The 22,021-nt window shown below is 44.1% G+C and overlaps 1 protein-coding gene across 1 annotated transcript in view; it reads left to right on the top strand.

The window, feature by feature from the left end:
- The window catches only part of LOC114667582 (volume-regulated anion channel subunit LRRC8C-like), a 61,891-nt gene that overhangs the window by 20,061 nt on the left and 19,809 nt on the right, over positions 1–22,021 (top strand). The window contains exon 2 of the mRNA XM_028822942.2: positions 14,215–14,357. Coding sequence (XP_028678775.2) covers positions 14,220–14,357 — 138 coding nt within the window. The 5' untranslated portion in view covers positions 14,215–14,219. The remainder of the gene's footprint in view (positions 1–14,214; positions 14,358–22,021) is intronic.

Below are 22,021 nucleotides of genomic sequence, written 5' to 3'. Positions count from 1 at the left end.
TTGCCGTTTTTTTTAATTTCTTCTCTAAGGTCTCAAAGAGAACTTCAGCCAGGCAGGATGTCTGGGACTCTCATGAATGGAAGCCATGGCATGTGACCCTTTAATAACCTGCTATAATAGAATCGCAGACACAGGCCCTCAGTTTCCCTTTCCTGGGACAATTCCGATGCTTTTTGTATATCACACTTTACAGAGTGCTGCACATTTTAAATTTGACATTGCTCAAGTCACGTCGCATTCGTTTTTTAACGTGCAAATTAACACTTGCATACCCCTTTTCCATGATGTTCTCTGAAAACGATTATTTAATAATAATGATATAAGTAAACCTGTGGTGGGATGGCACCCTAACTGGGATTGGTTTCTACCTTGTGCCCGGTGTTGGCTGGGATTGGCTCCAGCAGACCCCCGTGACCCTGTCCTCGGATTCAGCGGGTTGGAAAATGGATGGATGGATGGATGGATATAAGTAAACTGACAGCGTACATTACCTTTCTGATTCTTTTCCACCGGTTAACGTTTTAATTCCAACCACATTTTTCCTGATGCACCTTGGCGTCTCCCTGCCGAACTTCTCCGTCTTTTCTTTGTTTCGTTTCTGATCCTATTGTGAAAAATCTACGGAAACGCATTGAAGAGAGCGTGGTGACATGGCGGTCGCTGATGGGTTACTGCCTTTACTACCAGGCGGCTACGGCGTACGCGCTGTTAATCTTGGCGCCATTTTTTTTTTTTTTTTTTTTTAAGTGGTGAGGACAGTTCAGGTTTTTAAGAATTTGAAAAAGTTTAAAATGTAGCGAGAAATTCTACAAATATCAAAGAAGGTGGAAGACTGGAACAGTTAAGTCAGAAAAATACAAAGTTAGAGGATAATAATCAGCAAAAAGAACAGTCACCGCCACGCAAATTTAGACCACGGCTTCACTGTGGGTAAGCACACAAATATCGGTAACGTCTGACCATCCGCTTGCACCTGACACTTTCATCAGAATTATTGCTTTTAATGCAGGACACCCGAAAAAACGGACTCTCCACTTACGGGTGTTAGTGAAAAGCAGTCTTAGAAATCTGGTTTATCAACACCGTTAATCAAATACGATTATCAGCCATCCGTCGGTCTGTCATTGGACGTTACACACTGCAAGATGAGGCAACAACAACAACATTTGTTTATATAGCACATTTTCATACAAAAAGTAGCTCAAAGTGCTTTACATAATGAAGAAAAGAAAAATAAAAGACAAAATAAGAAATTAAAATAAGACAACATTAGTTAACATAGAATAAGAGTAAGGTCCGATGGCCAGGGGGGACAGAAAAAACAAAAAAAAAACTCCAGACGGCTGGAGAAAAAAATAAAATCTGCAGGAGTGCCAGGCCACGAGACCACCCAGTCCCCTCTGGGCATTCTACCTAACATAAATGAAATAGTCCTCTTTGTAGTTAGGGTTCTCACGGAGTCACTTGATGCTGATGGTCATACAGACTTCTGGCTTTTAATCCATCCATCATTTTTGGAACATCACGGTACTTAGAGTAGATGGTGGTGGCGCAAGCAGGATACCTGATCTAGATGTCTAGGTGGCACCCATGCCAAATGACATCATGGCACCCTGAGAATAGGATGCCATTACTTCTTCTTCTTTCGGCTGCTCCTGTTAGGGGTTGACACAGCGGATCATCTTCTTCCATGTCTTCCTGTCCTCATCATCTTGTTCCATCACACCCATCACCTCCATGTCCTCTCTCGCCACATCCATAAACCTCCTCTTAGGCCTTCCTCTTCTCCTCTTCCCTGGCAGCTCTATCCTTAGCATCCTTCTCTCATTATACCCCTCGTCTCTCCTCTGCACATGTCCAAACCAATGCAATCTCACCTCTCTGACTTTGTCTCCCAACTGTCCAACCTGAGCTGACCCTCTAATGTCCTCATTTCTAATCCTGTCCATCCTCATCACACCCAATGCCAGTCTTAGCATCTTTAATGCTGCCACCTCCAGCTCTGTCTCCTGTGACACTGTCTCCAGCCCATATAACATAGCTGGTCTCACTACCGTCCTGTAGACCTTCCCTTTCACTCTTGCTGATACCCGTCTGTCACAAATCACTCCTGACACTCTTCTCCACCCATTCCACCCTGCCTGCACTCTCTTTTTCACCTCTCTTCCACAATCCCCGTTACTCTGTACTGTTGATCCCAAGTATTTAAACTCATCCACCTTCGCCAACTCTACTCCCAGCATCTTCACCATTCCACTGACCTCCCTCTCATTCACATACATGTATTCTGTTTGTTCCTACTGACCTTCATTCCTCTCCTCTCATATCTCCACCTCTCCAGGGTCTCCTCAATCTGCTCCCTACTCCCACTACAGATCACAAAGTCATCAGCAAACATCACAGTCCATGGGGACTCCTGTCTAATCTCATCTGTCACCCTGTCCATCACCATTGCCAATAAGAAAGGGCTCAGAGCCGATCTCTGATGTAATCCCACCTCCGTCACTCCTACCGCAGACCTCACCACAGTCACACTTCATATCCTGTACAACTCTTATGTACTTCTCTGCCACTCCCGACTTCCTCATACAATACCACAGCTCCTCTCTCCTCACCCTGTCATTTGCTTTCTCCAGGTCCACAAAGACGCAATGCAACTCCTTCTGGCCTTCTCTAAACGTCTCCATCAACATCCTCAGAGCAAACATCACATCTGTGGTGCACTTTCTTGACATGAAACCATCCTGCTGCTCACTAATCATCACCTCACTTCTTAACTGAGCTGCCACCTACTCTTTCCCATAACTTCATGCTGTGGCTCATCAATGTTATCCTCTTGTAGTTACTGCAGTCCTGCACATCCCCCTTATTCTTAAATATCGGCACCAGTACACCTCTTCTCCACTCCTCAGGCATCCTCTCACCTTCCAAGATTCCATTAAACAATCTGGTTAAAAACTCCACTGCCATCTCTCCTAAACATCTCCATGCTTCCACAGGTATGTCATCTGCACCAACGGCCTTTCCATTTTTCAACCTCTTCATAGCTGTACAGTAAATGCCATTACTACAGTTATTGAAAAGCTAAATGAGTAGCCTGAGCAGCAACTGTCAGACTTGATTTACGTGCTGAAATCGGAGGGACCCTGGTGTTACCGACATTCCTTAAGGATCTGCTTTCTACAGGCGTTTTATTTATCCTGGCTGGCAATTTAAAGAAGCCCGCACCTCCAGACTGCGATTCGTGAGTTCTGTTTATGACTTCATACGTGAAACACTGGGTTTAAGAAACAAATCTAAACTTAATGTATCACGTTATAATCCAGGCTGCTGTGTTTTGGAGTTGCTGGACTTGCTCATGATAGTGTGGTGATGGTGACCTTCTCTTACACTATGAACTGCATAAGCGGATATCCGCGAACCTGAGCTGCTTGCATTGCACTAGAACAGGGGTTGTTTATTTTCCTCGCGACCCAATCTTGCCCCTCTTGGTGTCTTCAAAACCCATTCCTTCATGATCGTCGGGCAGGGGAGGGGGGGGGTCTCCCTTCTAGATTAACCAACTATTGTCATAGTTGGGGGTTTGTCGCCACCGCTCGTCACTGTAAAAAAATGTCAGTAAATTTAACGGTAAAAATACTGTAAATGTTGAAAGTAAAATACCTTTTCTGAAAAAAGGAAAGTTACCTCACGTTCTACTGAAAATTACCTGTATATCTTAAACAATACATTTCATTATGTACTGTATTACAGCCAGGTTCTGTAAAATCAATATTTTTGAAAATACGCTACATACCATTTAGTGATACATTACGGTTACACTGAAAAAAAAATCGCATTTAATCTGACAATGTAAAACTGTTAAATAGCGAAGGTAAATAACTGTAAAGCGCTGTGTCAGTAACACCGAAGTTACGATATTTGCATAGGGCCACGCCCCCTTTTACCGTATTCTTCTATCCTTTGAACGGTCGGTGAAAACAATTTAAACAACGTTAGCCGACTTATTTTTCCCTGCGTGGTGAAGGTTTTTTGAGCTTATGGAAGCTGATTTATGGTGCGCTGTATTCGATAAGGTGGCACACCTGTGGGACAGCAAACACCACAAAAGCAAACTTTACTTCTCCACCAGACAATGGGACATGACATTCTTAAACACTGAATTCTTTTCAATAAATATAATTAAATGATACGTGTTTGCTGTGGTTTGTTGTTATTTTACTGATTCAAACTGTGTACTGGTGTTTGATCACGACAATATTTGCTAATGGTTTATTGATTGGCATACTGCTTACACTGCGTGCATTTCAGGTTATGGTTAAACGTTCATTTCTGTCGGAATGTGTTGTAAAGAAAAATCAGTTATTTACTACAACGTTATACCGTTGACCTAAAAAGACTGTCAGTTTATTTTTTTACGGTATAATTCTGGCAACCACAGCTGTCAGTACTTTACCGTAAATTTAACATTTTTTTTTTGTACAGTGCGGAGCAGGTCGTACTTCGCGAATCAGTGCTGATCGCAGGGGCGGACTGGCCATTAGGGCACGGTGGGCCGCGGACTATGGACTGGTCACAGGCCGGCCGTTTCATGAAGTAAATTTTATGTACTGGTTACTGTTTGACATTAAAATTAATTTTCTAAACTACTAAACATTATCTGTCCGGTGCTGCGATTTCCATAGTCCTAATAATAAACCGTATTACGTATCAAGTTGTTTTAGTTGTCAGAACGTTGCAGCGAAAAATTTGGTCAAAACTGCCTTTTACCGATTTCTGTTTCGATACAGCAATCGGTAAGCATATACATTATTACAATTTATTTGATCTCATGTCTAGTATTTAAATTCTTCGGTACTAATAATTTGATTATGTATTATGCATTTTATTGTTCTGTGGTCGTCGGCGTGAGCTGCGATTATTAGTATGATGATTGGCTCCAGCAGACCCCCGTGACCCTTAGGATATAGCGGGTTGGATAATGGATGGATGGATAAAATAAAGTTATAAAGCACAGGATAGGAATTTTTCATAATAGAACGGAACATTTCTTGTTTATCGTTAAGTTAACGGAACATTTCAATCGTGAGGTTTTCATTATAACCTCGGTTATCATTTATTCCATTGTAAATGAGCAGCTACTAGTTTACTAGGGTACTGGCACTTGGACATGATATTGACATTTGACATGTACTCTAATAACTTGTTGCTAAATGTTTATTTTTCATTAAATTTTATTTCTAAGCATGTCGTCAAATTTTAAGTTGTGTCTAAACAACAGAGTACAGATTTAAGTTTGGCAACAGTTTAGATATCATAGGCGCACAGCGAGTAGCGAGCCGTGTACTCATCACAAATTTTAAGAAAATTACAATGAATAATGCGCCGAGTGGGGTCGACCTCATTGAAGGATGCCAAGGTCGGTTTTGAGACCCAGTCCGCTCCTGGCTGATCGGTATAGCGGAGCAACGCTGGTTGCGTAATCAACCCGCGGCGACCCACCGCGACAATTTTCCTAAAACATATGCGACCCATAGCTTAAGAAACTCTGCCCTAGAGAGCTGCGAATGAATGAACGAATCTTTCGTGCCGCCCTGCTCTTGTAGATTGTAACGACGGATGGCACTGACATCCCAGGAGGCTCTGCGGCGCTGCAGATAAAATTAAACAGTAATTATGATTTAATTTCTGTTGTATTTTAAAATAGTTCTTGTGTTTAATGTTGGGTTATAACTTTTGGTAACGGGAGTGTTTTATGAAAGTTTAAAGGGGAGGTTGGAGTTTGCCTACCACCACTAACGGTTGCGGACTAAAGAGGTGGCGCTGGGTAGTTGAGTATTGCCATTATTTAATGATCGCGTTACTTGAATGTACAATTCTACCAATTTTAAAAGAAAACGTGTTATAATAGGTTGGGTGTGTCTATTTGTCTCAATATGACCAAACGGGAGAAATCAGGCTTTAGAAAGTGTGACATGCCAGGACTATAGGGATTAAGTTAACTGAATTACAGGGGAGAGAGAAGCCGCCTATAGAAGCAATGATGAGACTTGCGAGTGGTAACCCAAGTATAACATTAGATTTACCGTGAAACGGACATTCTGAGGAAGGAAGCTCTATTGTAGGCATGGAGCTGGACAGTTTGACATCTGTGGCAGAGTGACAGGCGCTGAGCAGACTCCTATCAATCATGGAGAATCCACTAAACAGGATCATCTCCAGACAGAGGAGCAGCTTCAGAGACAGACTGCTGTCACCGTCCTGCTCCACTGACAGACTGAGGAGATCGTTCCTCACCCACACTATTCGACTCTTCAATTCCATCCGGGGGGTAAACGTTAAAATTATATAAAGTTATTGTCTGTCTGTATACCTGCATTGTTATCACTCTTTAATATTTTCTTTATCAGTATACTGCTGCTGGAGTATGTGAATTTCCCCTTGGGATTAATAAAGTATCATCTATCTATGGCACAGGGGTGGCTCCATTAACTAAGGAACTGCATTCAAGTCCGGACTCAAACACTGTTTACATAAACTTTGCTGATTCAGTGAAATTAATGGCGATTCCAACTGAGTTACATGACGACTAAACACTGTGGCGATCAATATATTCAAACCACGTGAGAGTCCGTAAACCTGGAAAATCCCATCATAAAGCACAAACAAGGGAGCAGAGGGTCGCAGTTACAAGGTGGACATCTTGAGAGAATGCTGTGGGCGGGGCCGACAGAAGCACCATCAGGTGACCACGCCCCCTAGAGCTCAGCACACACGGAGCAGGGCACATAACTTAAAGTGCAGTTACGGGCATAAACAACACTAATTAATAATTTAGTCATTAATTAATTGAATAGTTAAATATTTAAATTCATTATTATGAAACAAATCAACACGAGCAACTGACAAAGAAGGGGGCACCTGATTTAAAGTATAATTGTGTATGTAGGCAACTTCAGTAAATCAATGTTAATAAATTCATTGAATTCATTGATTCAGCAACATAAGCACAAAAGAGCAGAGCACAAAACTTAAAAATACAGTTAAATATGTAAATAACATAAATGGATAAAGACATTCCTAATAATAAAACACACTAAATAATACTTAAAGAATGACAACCACCCACGTTCTCACTGGACGCTGGTTGCTCCAAATGGGCATCAGGGGGTCATCTATCTATCTATCTATCTATCTATCTATCTATCTATCTATCTATCTATCTATCTATCTATCTATCTATCTATCTATCTATCTATCTATCTATCCTGCCTACTATACTAAAATTAATATCTATTATATAGTGCCTTTCATGTCTATCTATGTATCTATCCTGCCTACTATACTAAAATTAATATCTATTATATAGTGCCTTTCATGTCTATCTATCTATCCTGCCTACTATACTAAAATTAATATCTATTATATAGTGCCTTTCATGTCTATCTATCTATCCTGCCTACTATACTAAAATTAATATCTATTATATAGTGCCTTTCATGTCTATCTATCTATCCTGCCTACTATACTAAAATTAATATCTATTATATAGTGCCTTTCATATCTATCTATCTATCTATCTATCTATCTATCTATCTATCTATCTATCTATCCTGCCTACTATACTAAAATTAATATCTATTATATAGTGCCTTTCATATCTATCTATCTATCTATTAATCTTGCCTACTACACTATCTATCTATCTATCTATCTATCTATCTATCTATCTATCTATCTATCTATCTATCTATCTATCTATCTATCTATCTATCTATCTATCTATCTATCTAGTCGGATGTTTTTGCTTATTTCTGACCTCGTTACAAACTGACCCCGACTTTTACTTGAACTTTGCCTGCTAGCATCACTAACCATAAGACTGCCATCCTCAAATTTATTCCTCTCCCGTTTTATTGTAATTTGTCCACAGCCTTTATGGCCTTGTCCATGTGCCACTCTCTACATTGGAAAAGCTAAGAATGTTCACAGGGTAACTTTGCCAGATAGGAACAACCGAAAAAAGAGCTTTGTTCTGTTAACAATGGGTGTGAAAAGCTGATCCTTTTAATATGGAAGGGGAGCTTTGTAAGAGAGCAGCTATACATGTTGGGCCGGGCAATGCTTGCCCAGCTGTTTGCTTTTCTTACTTTCTAAGTGGCATGGCATTATTTTCTGATTTCCGACGAGAGGTTCCCCATTGTGGAGTTTCATATTTGTCTGTTAAACTTTGCCGGGCACACCATCACATGCAGCCTTCCAAAAGCAAACTGGAGCACAATAATAAGATGAAATGAATCCATTCGTAATGAACAATCATTTTGTGTTTCCCTGGAGGTTTTCTATTTCTCCTCAACATTGAGTGGCATCCCTAAACTTGCCCAGTGTGAGTGGATGAGTGTAGTGTGTACCATTCCGTGAACTGGTGTTGCGTCCAGGGTTGCAGCACTCTTTCATGACATTGTCGTATCTGAGCATTTCTAATAAAAAATGAATGAGTTGTGCAGTTTTGCATCTTCTTGTCATTAAACAAATCATTAAGTCCCCTGAATGAATGTCACATTTTAATTTTAGCCTTCAGATTGATGGAGCCGCTATAAATAGGAATCTGACAGAATGTTTGAACTTGTGCCTGTTTTGTGCCAGCTCAGATGCCACTAAGCTGAGTGACACAGTTTCTTTTCGTTGGTCTTTTTAGAAAGTTTGCCAGGTAAGCTGAAGTCATGCGATTGGCTATCAGATTGGAATGTCACCCCTCCCCATGTGGGGGACACGCTCCGGAGTGCCTGGTTTTATTCCAGTTTGCCATGTGACGAGAAATGAACTGCATACTTGGCTGTTCCCTGTGACTGGCAGATAATTGCTTGACAATTTAGCTTAGTGGGATCAACTCTTCAAATCAGAGTCTGGACCCGGAGCTTAAACTCTTACACTGTAATACTGGAGGTTCGTGTCTGTTGTATTTAGACAGGGAGTGGCAACTGGTGCGACAGCTGGCATGCATGCAGTGAATGGAACTGTAGGGTAGGCCTGCGTGCCTTGTTAGGGATAAAGAGCTGTCCTTGTGTCATGATTTGTTGAGGCTGGAGTGGGGGAGATGTCATCTCAGCTGGTTAGGGACATTGTCTTTATGCACAAGACTGGCAGACAGTATGGCCTAGTGGCTATCGCTTTACAATACAATATATATTTGTGTATGGACGGCACGGTGGCGCAGTGGGTAGCGCTGCTGCCTCGCAGTTGGGAGATCTGGGGACCTGGGTTCGCTTCCCGGGTCCTCCCTGCGTGGAGTTTGCATGTTCTCCCCGTGTCTGCGTGGGTTTCCTCCCACAGTCCAAAGACATGCAGGTTAGGTGGATTGGTGATTCTAAATTGGCCCTAGTGTGTGCTTGGTGTGTTTATGTGTGTCCTGCGGTAGGTTGGCACTCTGCCCGGGATTGGTTCCCTGCCTTGTGCCCTGTGTTGGCTGGGATTGGCTCCAGCAGACCCCCGTGACCCTGTGTTCGGATTCAACGGGTTGGAAAATGGATGGATGGATATTTGTGTATAGCCCAAAATCACACAAGTGTAACACCAAGGCCTCCAGCTTGATCCCTGCCTTAGTGTGTCTCCGCATGTGTCACTTAACAAGCCGGGGGTGTCATGTTAGAACTACGGGAACAGTTGTACTGGACCTGAAAAACAACTTGGGTCCTGCTCAGGGCCGTCTTAACAGCATTATAGGCAAAGCAGTGCACTGGGGCCCCTACTTATACCACCACTCGCAGGAATAAAAATGAAACATACAGTGGGTATAGAAAAGAAGCCCCCCCCTTCGAAATATTCCCATTTTTCTTGCTTTACAGCCTTGAATGTAAACACACACACTAATATTTCTTCCCAGCTTTACTTACTCAATGCCACCTCTAACATCCAAGTGGAAGATATCACAGCTACAGTTCAGAAAAATGATAAAAAAATCAAACACAAGACCTGCTGAGATTAATAAAGGATCACCCCCCCCAATGTCAGTGTCATTTTGTTGACCCCCCTTTTGCTTTAATGACAGCCTTGAGTCTGTTGGGATTCTTCTCTCTCAGCTTTGCACACCTAGATTGTGTAATATTTGCCCCCCCCACTCTTCTTTACAGTTCACTCAAATTAGACGGTGAGCGTTGCTGGTCTGCTATCTTCAGATCTTTCCACAGATTTTCACTGTGATTGAGGTCTGGGCTCTGACTGGCCACACCAGGACATTCACTTTTTTCTCCTTCAGCCACCGTGGGGTCAATTTTGCTGTGTGCTTCCGGTCATTGTCATGTTGAAAGGTGAACATTCTGCCCACTTTTCTGGCAGATGATTCCTCAAGAATCTGATGGTATTTTGCCCCATCCATTTTTCCTTCTACCCTCACGAGAGCCCCAGGCCCCCCACAACAGGATGCTGCCCCCTCCAGGCTTTACTGTCAGTATGGTGTGTTGTGGATGGTGAGCTGCATTGGTGGACCGTTTGGCATTGAGGCTGAAGAGTTTGATTTTGGTCTCATCTGACCAGAAGACCTTTTTTCCACTTGGCATCAGAATCTTCAGGGTGCATTCTGGCAAAGCTCAGACGAGTCTTAATGTGACCTTTCTTGACAAGTGGCTTGTTCCTTGTGACCCTCCTGAAAAAGCCACAATTGTGGAGTGCTTTTGAAATTGTTGTCACCTGCACACCATTAATGACCACTCTTTGACATCAAGTCCTGAAACTCCTTCAAAGTGGCCATTGGCCTCTCGGTAGGCTCTCTTACCAGTTTCCTCCTTGCTCTTCCATCCAGTTTGGAGGGTCCTAGTCGTACCAAACACTTCTTTATGATGGACTTTACTGGGCTCCTTGGGATTGATTAAGCCTTTGAGATGTTTTGGTCTCCATCTCCTGCCTTATGTCTGTCCACAACTCTGTCCCTGAGATCTTTTGAAAGTGACCTGCCACCCACAGTCAGGTGTTTGCTGTCAGTTACACTACCAAGGAAGGGAATGAATGGACCAGGAACAGCTTCACTAATCACACTCATTACAACTGATCACAAGTGGAAGGAAGACAGTAACCGCAATGGAAATGGTGGGCACTGACACCTGAGGGGGTTTGGGGGGGGGGGGGTCCTTTATTCATCTCAGGATTTCTTGTTTTTTTATTTTTTAACATTCTTCTTGACTGTAGCTGTGATATCTTTCACTTGGATGTTAAAGATTGCATTGAGTAAGTAAAGCTGGAAAAAATATTAGTTTGTGTGTTTACAGTTAAGGCTGTGAAATAAAAGAAACAGGAATATTTCAAAGGGGGGATTCTTTTCTATACCCACTGTACATTTATTGTATTGGTATATGCAACCAAATTGGTGTTCCATCCATTTTCCAACCCGCTATATCCTAACTAGGGTCACGGGGGTCTGCTGGAGCCAATCCCAGCCAACACAGGGCACAAGCCAGGAACCAATCCCGGGCAGGGTGCCAACCCACCACAGGACACACACAAACACACCAAGCACACACTAGGGCCAATTTAGAATCACCAATCCACCTAACCTGCATGTCTTTGGACTGTGGGAGGAAACCCACGCAGACACGGGGAGAACATGCAAACTCCATGCAGGGAGGACCCGGGAAGCGAACCCGGGTCCCCAGATCTCCCAACTGCGAGGCAGCAGCGCTACCCACTGCGCCACCGTGCTGCCCCTACATACAATACAATATAATTTATTTTTTTTTATAACCCAAAATCACACAAGTATTGTGGCAATGGGCGTTAACAGGCCCGGCCTCTTGACAGCCCCCCAGCCTTGACTCTCTAAGAAGACAAGGGAAAAACTCCCAAAAAAACCCTAGTAGGGGAAAAAAAACGGAAGAAACCTCGGGAAAGGCAGTTCAAAGAGAGACCCGCGTCCAGGTAGGTTGGGCGTGCAGGGGGGTCAATACAATACAATACACAGAACAGAACACACGTCCTCCTTGATACAATATGATACAGAGCGGCATTGAACAGTCAGTGATATCACAGAATACGATTTGGATTTGTTCAGAGTCCTGGAGACCTCGGCCATCGAGTTGCCTCCCCCTATTGGCCATTCCGCAGCTGCATAAGTGCTGGGCCAGCCAATAAGATGAAAGGACCCTGTTATCCGATGATTCCTGCGATCCTCTTTCACATCTCATTTCTGTTGGGCTGCCATTTAATGAAGAAATGAATCAATCTGGAGAACTGAATCCTTAAAAACAGGGCTAATTAAAAGGAAGGAAAAAGGAGTTCATTAGCAGTGAAAACTGGGCACTGATTAGGAAAAGGGTGAGAATGAAAGCCGGTACCAACTGCGGCCCACCAGGATTGGAGTTGTACACCCCTGTTATGAACACATACGAGTCTGAGAAGGGATTTAATAAGACGACCAAACAATTAGAAATCAACCATTGCACTATCCAGAAGATCATCTACAAGTGGTGAAGATTTCAAACCACTGCCATCATGTCCAGGCCTGGTTGCCCCCAACAAGTTCAGTTTGAGAGCAGAACATAAGATGACAATTCTGAACTCCATAATTTTATCATGGGACCCCCAGGTGGCTGTTGATTTTCCAAAGTGCACGAGTCTACCATTCGAAGGAGTCCACACAAATTAGAACTACATAGGAGGTGTGCAAGGAGGAAACGGAAAGAGCATCACAGCAAGACTAAAGTTAGACCACAATCCAATAGAACACCTCTGGGTGCAGAGCCGGCCTTAGGGCGAAGCGAACGAAGCGACCGCTGGGGGCCCACAGCTGGAGGGGTCCCACTGCGCCCAAGGTTTTTTTTTTTTTTTTTTTTTTTCCTGTGATGCGACGCTGCTGCGGAAGGCCCAATGGAGCAACAGACTCCTTCACTCCAACCTCTATTACTAATTTATTTTATATATATATAATTCACGGGCAACCTATTCCATCACCTAATTACTCCACGTGGACATCTCCACTCGGCACTCCAATCTTCATTACATTTCAGTCAGGGCCGCTCCGCCACACTGCATTCTCGACAGAGCATAAAAGAGGGGCCCTTCTCTTCGTAAAGTCATCACTTTCCTTCATATCAATATATTTCCATTTTGTTAGAAAGAACGTCTTGTAGATAGTAGTTAGGCCTTGCTGAATTTCCACAGTTTGAAATTATTGTATTCCAAATGTCTTCAGTTCCACCACCATTACCCCTAGCTGCAGGGGTCGGGCCCCATAATCAGTTTGCTTCCGGCCCGAAATTGTCTAGGGCCGGCTCTGCTGGGTGGGACATTTATGTTTCGGTCCATCGACACCTCAGCCTGTCTAGGAGCTGGTCCAGATCTGGAAGGAGAAACCCCAATCCCTACCTGGACATCATCCGTCATCTCATTAGGTCGTTGTCAGGCAGGCATACAAACTACTGAGTACCATTTGGAGTTGCTGCAATGAAATTTCGTCCCAATGGACTCACCTGCCTGCCGCATTTGATTTTTTTTGGGGTGTCTTTGAGTTCAGCCCTCTCTCTGCTCGGTTGATCCTTCTCATTTCCATCCTTTCGTTCCTCACACGTCACCATCTCGGTCCATAGCAGAAGAGAGAGCCAGCAGGTCTGATGTGTTTTCTAAGTGTGCCTTTCATTTTTTTGAGGAGTTTATGTTCATTTTATTGATGAAGCCCTTTTTGTTTTCTGTGTCCCTGTGTTTGAGTCGGGCCACAGGGCTGGTTGCATACCTGGGATCCCCACCAAAAAAAAAAAAAAAAAAATCACCGCGGTGTGAATCTTAGTGGCACTGCGCCCGCCACAACCAGCTGAATCTTCAGTTCTAGCCCCTTGTCTGAACCGAGTGACGTACTCGCCTAACATGTTGCACTATCGATTGCACATTTTGAATTGTGTTTGAGACACTTTGTTAAATAAAGATAAGCCGAAGACCGACAGTTGACAAAATCCAGAAACGGCAAAGAGAGCAAGTCTGCACTGTGCCCGTCGGAGGCCCCATTTAAGCCGCTATCGTAATGGCGTGAGGCGACCACACCCAACCATGAGCCTTTGCTGATAAGCTGCTGGCAAGGCTGATCGAGGGGTGTCACCTACAAAGACGCATCTTCTCGCCTGCTGCTCATTTTTTTTTTTTTTGTGGAATGATCAGGTGATGCCCCCGCCTCCCCCTGTCTGGTGGGCTTTTGGTCTGAACGCTTTGTCCTTATTGCACTCCTTCCTCTTCCAGGTGCGATGATCCCCGTTACGGAATTCAAGCAGTTCACAGACCAGCAGCCAGCCTTCCGGGTCCTCAAGCCGTGGTGGGATGTCTTCACGGAGTACCTGTGCATCACCATGCTGATGATTGGCGTGTTTGGCTGCACCTTACAGGTGGGTAAAGGCTTCTGGGAAACAAGGGAGACTGCTAACGTCATTCTCTGGATTAAGGGGGGGGGTATGGGGTTGAGTTTCCTTATAATGTCAGCCAGCTGGCCTTCAGATGTTTCAGGAAATTATGCTGGTGACTTAAATGTTTTAGCGTCCATATCAAACAGCGGAGCCAAGGATGTGTCTATGCCAGTCTCCCTGTACAGTGCTGCATAATGTGACTGGTGGCATGTAAAATGAGAACTGATTGATTGACTGTTTGGATCTTTGAACATTATGTAATGTATGCGGTGTTTTTGGAGGGCTGTGCTGCCCCTGAGTATTGGTAACACCACTGTAGCAGGACGGCGTGAGAATTAAGGAATCCGTGTCAGTGAGGAAGTGAGTGAAAGCCATCTGGGAGAGGGCTGACCTCTACATATCCGCTTATTAATTACCTGAATGCCAAACCAACAGTGACACTATTAGCCTTAAATAGAACAGAGGTGGGGCGGGTGGGGGGGGAGTGCAGAGCCTGGGGTGAAACATGCCCACTCCGCAAACAGCAGTCGGGCTGTTGGCACTTGGGTATGCTGCTGGCATCTGCTCAAAACACAATTCTAATATGGGTCACTTCCAGAGATTTGTAGATGAAGTGCATGCAGTCGGTGCCAAGCGTTCCACGTGTCTGCCTTTTAGTTTCACGCATTGTTAAAGCGGACCATACTCTGTCCTCCGGGTGAGGCGATAAATGAAACGTTTTGCGAGATGGACCCCGATTTGAGATTTGTGTGTGTTGGTGCATAAGAATCCCACCTAAATACAGTATGTGGAGGGTGCCAACTGTCTGTGCTGTTTCATTCAGTTCTGGCTATCAGTTGATTTGCACCCGCAGTTGGCATAATCCTAAGTGGTACGGTCACTGACTGGTTTGGCAGCTGTCCTACGTACAGCTGCTGCACAGCTGCTTTTTGTTTTGTGGCGTCGTCTCAAAATTTCTTGGAGCACATATTCTATATTGCCTGGTACGCTGGCACAGAAGTGGGCATTATGTGGCTGCCTATATCTTTCCCATCCATGCAATTTCTATGATGTTCCAGGCTGATGCGGTCCGGACATTATTAGAATGCTGGAGATTCTAAATTGGCCCTAGTGTGTGCTTGGTGTGTTTGTGTGTGTCCTGCGGTGGGTTGGCACCCTGCCCAGGATTGTTTCCTGCCTTGTACCCTGTGTTGGCTGGGATTGGCTCTAGCAGACCCCCATGACCCTGTGTTTGGATTCAGCGGGTTAGAAAATGGATGGATGGTCACTCTACGAACATTGGCACTTTTATCACAACCTGAAATACTGTGCCACCTTTCTCCTCAGCCAGCTCGCGACCTTCTTCTCCCCATCCTCGCCCACACAGCTGGTCGGTGTATCGAATTTCAGTTCAATTTGGGAAGAATGACCAGCCTGTGCTCCATAAGGGTGAGGTGATAAATGAAGCGTTTTGCGAGACGGACCCCGATTTGAGATTTGTGTGAGGTTGGTACATAAGAATCCCACCTAAATACAATATGTAGTGGGTGCCAACTGTCTGTGCTGTTTATTCAGTTCTGGCCACTAGTTGATTTGCACTGCAGTTGGCATAATCCTAAGTGGTACATTCACTGACTGCCTTGGCAGCTGTCCTACATACAGCTGCTGCACAGCTGCTTTTTGTTTTGCAGCGTCGTCTCAAAATTTCTTGGAGCATATATCCTATACTGCCTGGTACGCTGGCACAGAAGTGGGCATTATGTGGCTATGTACCTTTCCCCTCCATGCAATTTCTATGATGTTCCAGGCTGATGCTTTCTGGACATTATTGGAATGTGGGTCACTCTACGAACATTGGCACATTTATCACAACCTGAAATACTGTGCCACATTTCTCCTCCGCCAACTCACGACCTTCTTCTCCCCATCCTCGCCCACACAGCTGGTCGGTGTATCGAATTTCAGTTGAGTTTGGGAAGAATGACCAGCCTGTGCTCCATAAGGGCGTTACTCTGCTGAGTTGAGCCTCTCTGTGCGGTTTGGACTATAAAATTTACTTGGTTATTAAGATAATAAGAGAGTGTCGCCAGTAAAGTGTGACTCAGGATGGCACATAAGGCCCTCACAGTCCAGAAAATGACACACGATGAGGAGTTTGCTCATCGTAGGAGGCTGGGGACAAAAAGCTACAGAGGAAGTTTCTTTGTGTTTGTTAGCAAACGGCTCAGGAATGTTAGAAACCACAAATATGCAAATATCATTAGTGAGCAGAGCAGGAAACGCAGCAGACCTCACCGTCTACACGGCTCCTTTGATCACTTCTAGGTTTGGCCCCTGGTGTTTTTCCATGTACTTGCAGTAGCGTTTGACACATGCGCTCTGGAAGCCAGCACTGCAGTCATAGGCTACGTTCTCTACAGTCGTGGGCAGAAGTTCTGAGTGTTGGTTTTCACAAAGTCAGCGTTTCTAGATCTTTCTGTCAGATGTTTCTCTGGTAGACCTGAAGTAGAATTACAAGCAGTTCAGAAGTTTCAAAGGCTTTCATTGACAGTGACATGAAGTTTATGCACCATATCTGCAGTGTTGGCCCTTCTTTCTTTTTCAAGACCTCTGCAATTCGCCCCGGCAGGCTGGCAATCAACTTCTGAGCCCAATCCTGACTGTTGGCAGCCCATTCTTGCAGAATCAATGCTGGGAGTTTGTCAGAATTGGTGGGTTTTTTGTTTGTCCACCCACCTCTTGAGGATTGACTACAAGTTCCCAATGGGATTAAGGTGTCTGGGGAGTTTCCTGGCCATGGAGCCCAAATTTCATTGTTTTGTTTCCCAAGCCACTCAGTTCTAACTTTGGCCTTGTGGCCCTGTGCTCCGTCATGTTGGTCACCAAACTGTTCTTGGATGGTTGGGAGAAGTTGCTCTCAGAGGATGTTTTGGTCCCATTCTTCATTCATGGCTGGGTTCTTAGGCAAAATGGTGAGTGAGTCCACTACCTTGGCTGACATGAATGGTCTCAGGATGCTTTACTGTTGGCGTGACACAGGACTGATGGTAGCGCCGCTCACCTTTTTTCTTTTTTTCCGGATGATCCCAAACAATCGGAAAGGGGATTCATCACAGAAAATGACTTTTCCCCCAGCAGTCCAATCCCAGAATATCAGTCTGTCCCTGATGGCTTCTTTGCTGCCCTTCTTGACTCCCACCAGGCCATCCTCCAAAAGTCATCACCTGCCTGCTGCCATTCCTGAGCAATCTCTGCCTTTGCGGTGCCCGCAGCTGAATCCACTTTAGGAGACGGTCAGTCCTGACGCTTGCTGGACTTTCTCGGGTGCCCTGAAGCCTTCTTCACAACAATTGATCCTCTCTCCATGAAGTTCTTGATGATCTGATAAATGGTTGGTTTGGGTGCAATCTTACTAGCAGCAATAGCTTTACCTGTGAAGCCCTTTTTGTGCAAAACAATGGTGGTCCTTTGGTGGCAGGGCTGACATGCTGTGTTTTTTTTTGGGATGAAGTTCATTTTCATGACAGAGGGACTTTGTAATTAATAATAAATAATAATAATTCTTTGCATTTATATATCTCTTTTCTCACTACTCAAAGCGCTCAGCAATTGCAGGTTAAGGGCCCAACAGAGCAGAGTCCCTACTGGCATTTACGGGATTTGAACCGCCAGCCTTCCGATTGCCAGTGCAGATCCCTAAGCTCAGAGACACCACTCCACCTAACTGCAATTCATCTGCTCCTTCTTCAGAACATTCTGGAGTCGCTGCAAATTGCCATCATAAAAACTGAGGCAGCACACTTTGTGAAAAATTCTTATTTGTGTCATTCTCAAAACGTTTGGCCACAGCTGTATAATAGTGAAGCTTTGGGATAGACGGCTAATGAAGCCTATGGGTGGAAAGAATTCTCCTAAAACCTTTATTCCCTTCTTATTGTTCACAAATCACAGGAAGAGAATCGGCAAGGGAAAAACAAAAATGGCATCTGAAAGATTGAATTGTGCTATGGAGACCATGTTGGCAGTCTGTATATTATTATTATGTTGTTGACTCAATTAAACATTTCCCTCTTTTATAGCACCTTTAATAGAGGGCAGCACGGTGGCGCAGTGGGTAGTGCTGCTGCCTCGCAGTAAGGAGGCCTGGGGTTCACTTCCCGGGTCCTCCCTGCGTGGAGTTTGCATGTTCTCCCCGTGTCTGCATGGGTTTCCTCCCGCAGTCCAAAGACATGCAGGTTAAAGGATCCTAAATTGTCCCTAGTGTGTGTGCTTGGTGTGTGTGTGCCCTGTGGTGGGATTTGTTCCTGCCTTATGCCCTGTGCTGGCTGGGATTGGCTGTTAGGATATAGCGGGTTGGATAATGACTGACTGACTGACTGATCTTTAATAGAATTGATAATTGTAATTGGTGTCTATCCAACCCACTCCACACAGTTATAGTGAGTTAAAATATATTGTGGCCACTAGGTGGCGTTTCAAAGTCCCAAACCCTTGACACGACTGCAATAACACAGTCCTGGGTTCCAATGCACTGTTTCTACCCTTTCACATGAAGTCTTTCTCCTTCACGTCCTCCCAGCTGAGCTTTGCCCCACTCTGCTCTCATCTCTGACTCTCCTGGGGTTGCAGAGCAGCTCTTTTGCCACCTGGACCCAGTGGTACGTTCGGTGCCAGTAACATTGCCACCTAGAAGCTATTCCAGGTTAAGGCAGAATTTCCTAGGATGGGGGAGCTCCCCCCGGTGGCACCCAAGTACTCCAACACCAACAGGGGGCCCACTCATCTGGACGACAGCTCCCATGCTGCCATGCAGGTGTACAAATGGAAACTCCATCAGAGGGAAGCTGCCATGCTCCCTGCAGGTGGATCACAGGCAATCCGTCTGCCACTGTCCTTACATTATAAAGGCTGGTGAAGGAACCACCGTGTATCCAAGACCAGGATGCCAGCCTGACCTTGCCCTCTATGACACTTTCTAGAAGGCAGAAACAAGAATGCTAGTTGTTTTGAAGGCTTGTTCCCAACAGACCAATTTAGAATTGTCAATCAACCAAGCCGGCACATTTTTAGGATGGAAGAAGAATCCAGAGGAGAGGAGAACACGTACACAGACGTGAAAGACTGAGGCAGCGTTAAATTGTGCCACTGTTTTGTCTGAAGTTTACATTAATAACAATAATGTGAATTTCCCATTGGGATTAATAAAGTATCTATCTATCTATCTATCTATCTATCTATCTATCTATCTATCTATCTATCTATCTATCTATCTATCATATAGTGTCTTTCATCTATCTATCTATCTATCTATCTATCTATCTATCTATCTATCTATCTATCTATCTATCTATCTATCTATCTATCTATCATATAGTGTCTTTCATCTATCTATCTATCTATCTATCTATCTATCTATCTATCTATCTATCTATCTATCTATCTATCTATCTATCTATCATATAGTGCCTTTCATCTATCTATCTATCTATCTATCTATCTATCTATCTATCTATCTATCTATCTATCTATCTATCTATCTATCTATCTATCTATCTATCTATCTATCTATCATATAGTGCCTTTCATCTATCTATCTATCTATCTATCTATCTATCTATCTATCTATCTATCTATCTATCTATCTATCTATCTATCTATCTATCTATCTATCTATCTATCATATAGAGCCTTTCATCTATCTATCTCTATCTATCTATCTAATAGTGCCTTTCATCCATCTATCTATCTATCTATCTATCTATCTATCTATCTATCTATCTATCTATCTATCTATCTATCTATCTATCTATCTATCTATCTATCTATCTATCTTAATAAGGCAATTAATAACTGAATTTAATATTCAAGTTGCACATGCTGGTGACGTTAATTTGGTGTGGACAATACGGCTAAGGGCTACAGACTGTAATTCCCAAAATGTATGGCTCAACCCCAGTGGCGGTCTGCTTTTAAACGAGGGCAATAACCTCCTGTAAAAAAAAAAAATACCCACGCAGCATAAAGACCAATGGGGTGCCACAGCACTGCAGTCTCACGTGTCCAGCGCCCTACTTTGAATCCCACGATTGTTTGCTGCCTGTGTGGCGTTTCGACATTTTCTCTCGGGTTTTGTGAGGTTTTTCTTTGGCCACTAGATTTTTTCCTCCCACATCCATAAGATGTACAGTTTAGGTTAATTGGTAATTGTTTAGGTTTTGAAATCTGTAAATGTATGTATGTATGAATGAAAAAAACACCTTTTGTTGTTATGTCATCCATATGTAGTATTGTAGCAACATATAAATATACGTAAACGCAGCACAAGTACAATCCATCCATCCATCCTCTTCCGCTTACCCGAGGTCGGGTCGCGGGGGCAGCAGCTTGAGCAGAGATGCCCAGACTTCCCTCTCCCCGGCCACTTCTTCTAGCTCTTCTGGGAGAATCCTGAGGCGTTCCCAGGCCAGCCGGGAGACATAGTCCCTCCAGCATGTCCTGGGTCTTCCCTGGGGCCTCCTCCCAGTTGGACGTGCCCAGAACACCTCACCAGGGAGGCGTCCAGGAGGCATCCTGATCAGATGGCCGAGCCACCTCATCTGACTCCTCTTGATGCGGAGGAGCAGCGGCTCTACTCTGAGCCCCTCCCGGATGACTGAGCTTCTAAGCCAGCACAAGTACAAGAAAAGTAAAAACAACACAACTACACTATAATAGATACCGAAGAGAGACTTACTTACTTACTTATTTATTTTATTTACTAGACATTAAGACCGTTACAATAACGGGCGCTGGAACAGTAGTCCATAAACATTAGTAGGAACAGCCTATATTAAATGGCAAGGGACCTTTTACCTCATTAAATTTTTTCCGTAAAATGCCTGTCATTTTCTCTGACAGTAATACTGGCTTTGCTGTCCGTAATATGTGTTTAATTTTCTGTCACAATGGTGGGCAATCAGCAGATTCTCCCCAGCAACTGATGTAATGTGCGCAAAAATAAATCTACTTTTAAAAGTAATCGTATTGTAATATCATGAAAATTCGTATATTTAGGAAAATCCCTTCAACGACTGACATTTTACACTTTACCGGGCCAAGCTTCTTAATCGCAAATCTGACATCCTCAGAGTGAACACTTGCACAACAATGGAGAAGCTGGTCTCCGCGTCTCAGTACCCGATTGGATTTTTCGTGTTTTATGTTTTAGGTCTTACCTCATTTACCGAAATCCGATTGGATCGGCCGCGCGATATTTTATAGGTCCCGCCCTCTCTGTCTTGTGTGACGCGTCAGGCGGCCTTTGAAGCATCTGCTTTGAAGCATCGCACCGTGCCCCACGCATGCGCACTTCACCTGAAGACACACACACACACGGACACTGGACGCACACAGGGGTTTTATTAAAGAGTATTATTACTAAAAACAAGAATGTTATCTCCGTGTCTGTGTAGGTTTCCTCCCACTGTCCAACACAGGTTAGGTGAATTGTCCCTAGTGTGTGTGTGTGTGTGTGTGTGCGCGCACTCTTGCCCTGCAATGGACTGGCACCCTGCCCATGGTTTGTTCCTGCCTGCGCATTATCCTTGCTGGGATAGGCTGAAGCCCCTACCCCCCCATCCCCAAGTGACCCTGGTCTGGATTAAGTGGGTTAGAAAATTACCTGACAT

Source organism: Erpetoichthys calabaricus, chromosome 17 (genome assembly GCF_900747795.2).
Source record: "Erpetoichthys calabaricus chromosome 17, fErpCal1.3, whole genome shotgun sequence".
NCBI classification, from domain to species: domain Eukaryota; kingdom Metazoa; phylum Chordata; class Cladistia; order Polypteriformes; family Polypteridae; genus Erpetoichthys; species Erpetoichthys calabaricus.
The sequence above is the reverse complement of the archived record's forward strand: the minus strand, read 5'-3'. Positions and strand labels throughout refer to the sequence as shown.